We start from the raw sequence: 10,000 nt of genomic DNA on the forward strand, positions 1-10,000 counted from the left end.
TACGCCGATTTACAACACAATAGCCAAGCCCATTCCTTGGGCCTAGGGCTAAAATGAGGTACAGCTGTAGAAGTCTATCTTACTTGATAGAGAGTGTCTTTCTTAGGATGTGAGATGTTCCTAGCAGTGCAATCTTCTGTAGTTCACTAATTTTGATGTTACCCGGGATTTATTTGGTGTATTTCTCCAAGCCCTTATTTATTAATCCCAGCGCTCCAATCACAACTGGGATCGTTGTGGCCTTCATCCCCCACATTCGCTCAATCTCGATTTCGAGGTCTTAATATTTTGACAGCCTTTCAGTAACTTTAACGTAAGTGTTCTTTTCAGTAGGGATGGACATATCAATGAGTAGGCAGCTTTTCTCCCGTTTGTCTTTTATTACAATGTCTGGTCTTTGGCTTTTATCTCACGGTCTGTCTGTATTGGCATATCCCACATCATCATCATCATCATCATCATCATCATCATCCTCATCATCATCGTATTATTATTATTATTATTATTATTATTGACCTAGCAGTAGCAGTAGCAATAGTAGTAGTAGTCGTCGTTGTAGTAGTGGTGGTGGTGGTGGTGGTGGCGGCGGTGGCAGTGGCAGTGGCAGTGGCAGTGGCAGTGGCAGTGGCAGTGGCAGTGGTAGTGGTAGTGGTAGTGGCAGTGGCAGTGGCAGTGGCAGTGGCAGTGGTAGTGGTAGTGGTAGTGGTAGTGGTAGTGGTAGTGGTAGTAGTAGTGGAAGCAGTAGTGATATTTTGTATCTAAAGCACATAATGGTCATCAATAACCTCCAAGTCATCCATACATTTCATAGGTATAAAGCTCATCATTGTCAAGTAAATGTCCCCATGGATCTCCCCATCAAGTAGCCTGTGAGCAAGCTGTCTTGCGGGGTGGCAAGAGGGCTTGCTTGCAGGCTACCCATCAAGCTGTCTCTCTCACTTATTGCTGTCCTTACCACCATCAACATTTTGATCCACAAGTGTAAATTTGTAGCCACCAGGAGCACTGACAGTGATACAACCATCTTCCCTTTCTGTAATTTGGTAGTTATTCTGTTTTGCATTTGCAACAGCAGACTTGGAGTGCACTGTAAGACCCTACACAGGAGATAGTAATAATATTATAATGGGCACAATTTAGGACTTACAACCAAAGATAGCTTAATGCTCAGAAGATTGATCATTGCAATTCATATTCTGCATACTGGAATACAATTTACAAATTTGCTCTTGGCTCAGGTTGGCAACTACATGTACAACAGCCCTTGTGATTGGTTCCCAGTTAACATTATGGGTACAAAAATATGTCTATAAACCACACTTCAAACTAATACACACTGTTTCATTGAATCCTTTCACCAGAACACGCGAGCCAAACAGATTGACCTGCTGCCACTCTAGTGCCTACATAGCTCAATACACCTCTTTTAATAGCTTGTATGTTTTCTTTTCCCATTTCAGACCATGTGATCTTGTTCCCAAGGGAATTTTCCTTTTGTTTTTTTCAAAAGTTGTGCATACATACGCAAATGCATAACACAACACTTGAAAGAAAATATTTTCCGTGGAGTAACATCACATGGTCTGAAATGAGAAAAAGAAATGTACAAGCTAAAGAGGTCCATTAGTAGAGGATTGCACTGACATCGCAGAGGCCCCGGGTTTGATTCCCATTGAAGGTACCTGATGGTAGAGGCAGACAAAAGGCTTCAATCAGCGATGCCCAAATTAGACAGTCTCCATTGGGGTTACACTTAAGATTTTGAAGAACACTCTCCTGCCATTTTTATACTGATATGCAGACTTTTGAAAATTTTATCAATAGCTTAACCCATTGACTCCTGGGGGTTCCCCATTGACAAGTAAAATCGTCTGGTGTTAGACAGAGTAAAATACCAAGTATGGCCAGTTTAGCCCGGTTTACGGGTGAATGGGTTCATGGAGTGAGTGATTACGTTGGTGAGAGCCAGTAACTCCACTAATTTATAAGAGTTCCTGGGAGTCAACTTAAGTAAGAAAAAATGTCACAGATACCTGAAAATCGTTTCCAACTTGATATTCTTTGATACCATAGTTGTATGTTAGCTCAACAACAAAGTGATCATCTTCTGGCCCAAACCCAGCCATGGTCTTACTCCATTTTCCATCATAAGGGCTAAGCAAAAAATAAGAAGTTAATGCGAGCTCCCATTCATGTAGCCTCAAGGTAAATTTACATGTAGCAAAAAGTATGCAATTAAAAAGAAAGAACCTCTATAAAGGGTTCCAGTGTTAATAAATTCTTGAATGCCCCAAGATAGGCATTCTTTGATAATGCTGTTTAACGCAGCTTAACCCATTGAATCCTGAACTGTGCTCCATTGACGAGTCAAATCATCTGGCGTTACATGTTACATGTTATGTTTTTTCTGGAATCAAACCTTTGTTTGTCCACACATAAGATTGTGCTTAAAAAAAATGATTCAAACTTAATCACACTTACTGATACGTGTAATATGACAAAGTAGAGCGTACAGTTTTATGAGAAAAGAATTTTGTGATGTAAGTCTGATTTATGCTTCCAATTAAAAAATGACACTTAACATGAGATAATTTCACATATGACAACACATTTTATTATATAGATACTGACGAAATACTTAGTCTAGCCTTCTTCTAAAAACTCATAAAAATTATCTTCACCACGCATAGTGAAGATGAATTATGTGAGGATATAGGTGTCATCATAGTAGCTAACATGATTAGCCAAAATGAATAAAAAAGTGAGCTTCCCCTTCCTTGCAAGATACATGTACATGAACCTTTGTGCTGTAAATTTTTCTCTACTACATTAACATTTTTTATGACTCAATTCGACATTATCATAATTAGTTTTTCATATCTAGTATCATGTTACACAACATGTGTGTTTTGGCGGTTGATGCCCACTTTTTCGCCAGTTCAAAAATGAGTAAAATAAGTTGTCTTTAATCTGGACATTTCATCAGTATCTATATATTAAACCAAACATTACATGGCAGCTAATGGGTCCACATTTTTTTTCCTCTCATGCTGATAGTATCCATGTAATAATTTATCTTCTATTTTTTTTTTCATGAGAATCGATGACCTGGACTAGAACTGAAATTTGATACATTAAATAAAATGTGATAAAGTATACTCTCATCTGTTGGGATAGACAAGGTACCTTCTAATTTTCAAATGTTACGTTTGTCATTACAGGCAAGTTAGCTGTGTTTTTAATGCATAAAGCACAATATTAAATTAAGCAAAACTAAAACTAAACTTAAAAAGCAAGAACAGAAATCACGGATGTCATTAGGGGCCATAACCCATAACACCTGTTACGGCTGAGCCCAGTCAATGTTACGGGTGATGGTTGCTGCAGAATGAATATTCATGAAGTAAAACAAATTGAAAGTTATTTATAAACATTTACCTTCTAAAGAAAATATAATTGCTGCCTTGTGTTGTCTGTTTTCCTGATTCTAAGACATGTTTTTGGTAAAAATCCAAACATTTTCTGTAAGAACCTTTGGAGAACACCCCGATCGATCGTTGTTGGATTCTGACGCCATTTTCAGCGACAAAATCATTATCAATGCATCGTACATGTACTTGATACAAATGGGATTCCACTAACCATTTTTCACGGTTCTGTGATGCATCACCACTTCCACGTGGTTAGTAAATATCTTAATTTATCGTGAAGTTTATCTTTTTTGCCCTGTTTCATTTTCGTCACTTTTTGATTGAGAAAATATAAAATTTGCTCCTTAGAGTGCAGCAAAATGCATTTCTGAGGGTCTAATTTTAAGAATTTTCTGGGGGAACAAGCCCCAGACCCCCCTAGGGGCTCAGGCGCTTCGGGCCTTCCTTTACATGGCCTTTGGCCACGTATTTACATGTTACAGGTGAAATCTTGAGTGTTGAATCTGCTTCAAAACTTAATGACAGCCTTGAAAACAATAATTATGTAAATCACTGAAAATTAAAAAGAACAAATTCTTGTAAGTAAAGTGTATTAGACATACCCATTGCAAGAAGCTTTACAACCCTCCTCAAATTCTTCATGACGTAACACCTACAATGGAACGTAGCAAAATTAATTCACCTCTCAAGAAAATTACCGAACCCAAACAACTCAGACACGCCCTTTTCCTTAGCTTAAAAAACAATAAATTTTCACATTAAATATTTATTAAAGTTTAATAGGAACTATGAGAAAAAAATATTTTCTCCCAACATAAATGTGGGATGGGTACATAGAGTGAACTGAAACAAGGTGAGCTAAATGGTGCTTCAATGACGATTGTCATGTGACAAGGTATCAACTGCTGGTGTTACTATGCTGCAAAAACCAGAAACTGCCGCAGGAAAAGCAACCAAACCAAAAAAATTTCTGCAAGATATAGGGAATAACGTATTTTGAAGATCTCCGCAAAATGTACCCAGGAAACACATGCATGTACTGTCAGCAAAAAATTGCATTCTCACGCAGAATGAACAAAGAGCTGACCAAAGAGATTTTTCCAGATTCTTGGAAAATGAAATTTGGGGCAAGTGGAGGAAACTAGTCATTGTAAAATGCAGAAATCACACTAAGGCGACTTAATATTGTGTCTGTGCTTGTGTGAAGCCAACTTCTTCTTCATGAGAAACTGTGGTAAAATATTAGAGCCAGGTACCCTTTTATAGCAGATGTAAAGTAAAGTGGTGCATTTATATAGCGCCCTTATCACTAACGTCTCAAAGGCGCTTTACAATGATTCATTTACCCCCAGCGGCTGGAAGCATATACAGGCGCAAATTGCAGCCGCTTCTAAGCAGTCCATGCATGCTGGTACTCAGAATCTAGACCTCTACAGCTTCCTATTTGTTTGCTCAATGAAGACCCTGTGAACCTGTGCTGGGAAATTTGTTTTGCTAAGAAATTATCACTGCATGTTAATAGGTAGAAAAAAAGATAAATGAAAAGTTCCTGTGAGACTGACACGTGATCGACTTAGTGCAATTATCATTGGAAGGTAGAGAGGTCTATATACTATACTATTAAAGCTCTGCTTTTTAATGATGCAAAATTCTTGTCTGGATAACATGCATATGGTTGTATCTGACTATCATCAAGTGAACAAAACGGTCCAAGGGATCTCCACCATAATGACATGAAAAATTTTCCATTCTCCTTTCTAGGATCGGAAAGGGTTGCCTTTGTACTTACTCATCTTACTCGCATTGAAAATTCAGCTCAATGTCGTGCTTCTATAAATCCGGTATGGATGGTTTGCAACCAGTCTCTAGGGACACAGGTGATAATGCTGCAGTGTACATTTGCTGGTGGACGAACAAAAGGAGCTTATGAGACATCTTTTTGTTTTCGTCCACCAACATGGCGGCGATGACGTAACGTGAAGCAGTACTTCACTTTCGCTCTCTACTTCATACTCAATACAAACCATAGAATACCGTCCTACCTTCATTCCAAGGATTTCCCGATAAAATTTCATAGTTTCGTTTCTATTTCCAATCTTGAAAACAAAGTGAAGAGCTCTTCGGAGAGACATTTTTGCACTCTAGTGGAAACTCGATTCACGGGAAGACCAAGGGAGACAAATGACACAGGTCACCCAGTCTGCGGCGAGTGAATAATGGTCACTCGTGTTTATATGAAATTGTTCCTCACTGCATCACATGAAAAGTACATGAGTATCACGCAGGAAAGGTGTGACAGAATTCAGCTATTTTTAGCAACACATATCACCAGGAGCCATTTGGTGAATGACAGCGGCAAAATATTGGCTATTTAAAAGATCTTAAAAACTAAAAAAATGGCCTCTTCTGTCATTCTTGTTTATACGCCGATCAACTCGAAACTTCAACATCCCCTCCCCCTCCCCTCCCCCCGTAGCAAAGCCCGGGAATTTGAAATTTTCAAGATTTGATCGTTCAAATTGCCGCCCCCTCGGGCCAAAATGGTGTTCAAATGCCCTACCCTATCGTCGGATTTGTCTGTCATACCCTACTAAAGAACAATCGTTGTGGGCTCCTGTCGTCTTTAATAAAGACCTTTTTTGTAAGCCAATCGCTCACAAATGCTATATCTCTCTTCCTTTAAACTCTTCCATCTCGTCCAAACCCGAAAAATTTTAATTTTCCCCACCCTAGGCAGGCAAAGGTCAAATTCCCCACTCCGCCGGCACAGAGGATAGTAAAAAATGCCCGGGGTTTGCCCGGGGGGTGGGGGATGTTGAAGTTTCGATTTGATCGGCGCATTATGAGAACTAATCTATTACTGACTTCTTTTTTAGAGCATATGATGTTCACATATAAAAAAAAAACTTGACACATTCTATAAAAATCATTCGTTGTATAAAATGATCCATGGCCTTATAGACATAAATGTCCAGCACTATTTGCAATTCTCTTAGGAAACACGTCAGTACACGCAATAGCATGTATGTTTTTAGATATTCCCTAGGACATCCAGAAACTGAGACCAACTCCCAGGTTAGGTAGATACTACTCAGTCGTCAACGGGGATCAAGGAGAAAGTTTTTCGTGGCTTCTCTGTGAGCTAAACCAGTTAATAAATACACCTTCGGCCACAGCGTTTTTTGTTCTATTTAGTATGTTAATGTAATTTTTAATTTGTGATATTACCGGCTTTACCAATTCAAAGGTATTTTTGCGAGGTTTCCTGAATATCCGGAAAAAGCAATTATTGAAATCCAAAAAGAAAATTGGGGGTAACCAATCATTTTTCAAAGAAAATTAATCACCAATGTTTGTAAAAAGCTTTAAATTACAAAGCTATTTATCGCGTTCTTTTCCAAATTTAAGCTTAATTATCTCTGAAAAATGCACGGTTACCCCCAATTTCCTTTTGGATACCAACAGCACTTGCTAAGTTCTGCTTTCTCCACATAGTATTGAACCGCACAAAAATAACCCTGTACTAATGAGCACCACCCCTAGGAAATCCGAGTATCTTGAGTGGATGCGCAGAACGTATGCGCAATAACAATAGTGGGCACACGGTCCTCAACAATACGCCGTTCAAAGCGTATAATACCATGTTGCGCAGAAGTAGGGTGATACATTTTGGAAGAGCTAGTTTGAAACAGACTGCAAGGATTGAATAGACTAAAGCGATGTTCAAATTTGCCAAGTACGGAACAAAAGAAGTAAATGTTTCTGCAGCCAATTGAAATCTGAGGGCTCATGACAACGGATAACGTATTGGTGAATATCGCTTAGTGTTTACAAATAAAATCAATAGGTCACCAAGCAAAAGTAGTAGTTTGGTTTGGTACAGGTTGTTGGATCGGAAATATAAACTTGAATCTACGCAATGCAGGGGTGACATACAAAGTCACGGTGAAACCAGTGGGAAAAGGAAGAGTGAAACACTACCGTAGCGAGAGAGAAAACTTGTGAAACCCAGTCTTGTAAAGTGGCCAAGTAAAATTTAGCCCTCCTCTTACAAGCTACACAGGCAACCAGCTGCAAAGCAGTGTTGCGAATAATGCGGTGATCTCCCTCTAGATAGCTAAAATGAAGACCGTGAAACAATTAAAAAATTGACTTCTGCAGATGATGCTCGTACAAAGAACAGCTAAAAGAAAAAGAAATTTCACGCATTTCCAACATACCACTGCTGCGACTTCTGTAGTGACATTTCATCATGTTGTCAACATGCAAGATTTAGATTAACTATCTTATTCATAACATTTCCAGAAAACTGAATCCAGCATTTTAATCATTAGCTGCTATTGAGCTTTCACTCAGAACATGGACTTGAGTTTCTAAATTGGCGAACGTCAATAAAAGGTTCCCACTGAAACCCCAACACAGCTCCCATCGCTTTGGTTGCCCCACCGCATGTTACAAATCCGGATTTTCATAGAACTCTGTAAGCATTGAGGCTGTTTGAAGCCTCGCACGTGCAGAAATCCCCCCCAACGACACTCGACACCACAGCTGTTATTTGTTGTTGGAAAACGTAGTTTCGTTATAAAAGGAGGTGAAATGGTTCAAGGCATCAAGTGAATTGTTTTTAGCCTAGGAAATTCTATTGTCCATTTTGCGGCACCGAGCAAAGGCAACCGAAACCTTTCAGGTATTCTGAGTAATTACCCGATAACTCAATTTCCTTTGATACGTATGGCTACAACACCAATTAACAAAGAAAGAGATAACGTGGATTTTGCAACAATTTAACGTTTCAGTCAGTTTCTCCCTATGTCACTGAGGTGCAAAAATTTCCTATTTAGGATCCTTTCATTCCCTTTTGTGTTCGTCATCTTTACCCTTTGCTAAATATTATTTTCTTTGTGTTCACAACCTCTCCCTAGGGGTTATCGCGCATAGCTTTTAACCAATGAAATCCCCGCTTCCTAATTCTATCGTGCATTTTTCTGCACTTCCGGTTTTCAAACCCATTTTAATACTCAGTATATACATGTACCTTTACGTATCCCGAGTAATAAAGGTGAAGGTGAAGTTTGGTTATCAAGGTACTTTGTTATTCCTCCCAACTCAAATACGTTTTCTGATTGGTCAAAACTTCATGACGCCCGAGGGCGAACAAAACTTCTTGTTATACCTCCCAACTCAAATACGTTTTCTGATTGGAGGAGAACGTGTCACGTGTCATTGGTCAAAACTTCATGACGCCCTAGGGCAACAACAACTTGAACTTTCGACTCACACGTGATCAGGTCGTGCACCTTTGAAACGGCGGCAAATCTGTACGCCAGCCGACGTCAAGCAAATAATTTTTATCTGTGTATTGTTCTATTTTGAGTTGGGAGGTATAACAAAACACTTAATGATTGGCCCCTCGGGAAACAGTGAGTTTTGTTTCCCCTCGACCTCAATGTTTCCCTGGGCTTCGCCTCGGGGAACATTGAGGGTCTCGGGGAAACAAAACTCACTGTTTCCCTTGGGGCCAGTCATTAAGTGCTTAGTAGCAGAACGTTTAGCGTAATCCCAGCTGTTCGACCCGTTTAGCTTCTCTCCCATTGGATATTCCTAGCAACTAAAAATGTCGGCATGTTTATTAAGCAGCCACCAAAGAGGCAAGTTGACCAAAATTTTTCACGAGTCAGCGGAACCATAGTCTGAAATAGCAGCCAATGCTGCTCCGACAGAGGCATCTGAGCTGTCACTCAACACTAAGGGCAACCCAAAAACCTGCTCAAGGTGTTTTTGAAGAAGTCCGTTTTTCAGGAGAGCACTTCCACAACCAACAATCCTTCGTATACCATGCAATCGCAAAAACTCCTTTGACATCGTTTCTTGAAAGTTCTCTGCCAGTCCTTGACACAGAGCGAGAGTGACATCCCCAAGCGAAATGTTGCTAGATGTCAAATTGCTCACCCGGCCCCTCTCTTCAGGGTTATGCCGTTCTCCCCATAATCTCGGTGTTATTTTCAACGACGTTGAAGCTTTTTTGTCGGCGCAATCGAGGATCTTTTGATAAATGTCGTCAGTAGAGGGAAGGTTGGTGTGGATTCCGAGTTCCTTTATCCATGACAACAACATGTCCACGAAAGTAGCAAGAGTATTTCCTCCTATCAAGAAAAGTATAAAAAATTATAAGGCGTAACTTCTGGAACCTCATTTCACCATTGCCCCCTAAATATTTCCCCCAACTGATCGATGAAAGTCTTACGTTCTTTGTATTCCACCAACCGCTTACCTTACTCGGGAGTGCACTTAGCTTATAGAAGGGTAAAGAGCGCTGGACTTTGGGACGGAAGATCCTCGCTTGAAACCCCAGTTGGACCCACAATAACTGACGAAAACGTGGTGCCTTAATATTAAATCACATCGGCAAATGGATAGACTCTCAAGTCTCCACGGATAAGAACTGTAAAAGCGAAGGCCCCGTTTAACAAGCCTAAGTTGAAGATAACACGAACGATAACGTTAATTTATACAAGAGAGTTGGAGATCGTCGCAGTGAAAGGGGCACAGTCATGATTAATGAGCTGTTT

The 10,000-nt window shown here is 39.8% G+C and overlaps 2 protein-coding genes across 3 annotated transcripts in view; both read right to left on the reverse strand.

Annotated features, from left to right (window-relative positions):
• The window catches only part of LOC138045996 (glyoxalase domain-containing protein 4-like), a 35,784-nt gene extending 30,150 nt beyond the window's left edge, over positions 1-5,634 (reverse strand). The window contains exons 1-4 of one of the 2 annotated variants that reach the window (XM_068892678.1): positions 5,474-5,634; positions 4,034-4,083; positions 2,034-2,154; positions 956-1,097 (exon numbers count right to left, since the gene is read on the reverse strand). In XM_068892678.1, coding sequence (XP_068748779.1) covers positions 956-1,097; positions 2,034-2,154; positions 4,034-4,083; positions 5,474-5,563 — 403 coding nt within the window. In that variant the 5' untranslated portion in view covers positions 5,564-5,634. Of the gene's footprint in view, positions 1-955; positions 1,098-2,033; positions 2,155-4,033; positions 4,084-5,220; positions 5,300-5,473 lie in introns of those variants that run through there. The other variant, XM_068892681.1, reaches the window with a different exon arrangement.
• A 3,408-nt stretch (positions 5,635-9,042) lies between these two features.
• The window catches only part of LOC138045998 (sedoheptulokinase-like), an 11,292-nt gene continuing 10,334 nt past the window's right edge, over positions 9,043-10,000 (reverse strand). The window contains exon 4 of the mRNA XM_068892683.1: positions 9,043-9,574. Within this exon, the coding sequence (XP_068748784.1) occupies positions 9,099-9,574 (476 nt within the window). The 3' untranslated portion in view covers positions 9,043-9,098. The remainder of the gene's footprint in view (positions 9,575-10,000) is intronic.

The sequence above is a fragment of the Montipora capricornis genome, chromosome 4 (assembly GCF_036669925.1).
Source record: "Montipora capricornis isolate CH-2021 chromosome 4, ASM3666992v2, whole genome shotgun sequence".
Classification (NCBI taxonomy): Eukaryota; Metazoa; Cnidaria; class Anthozoa; order Scleractinia; family Acroporidae; genus Montipora; species Montipora capricornis.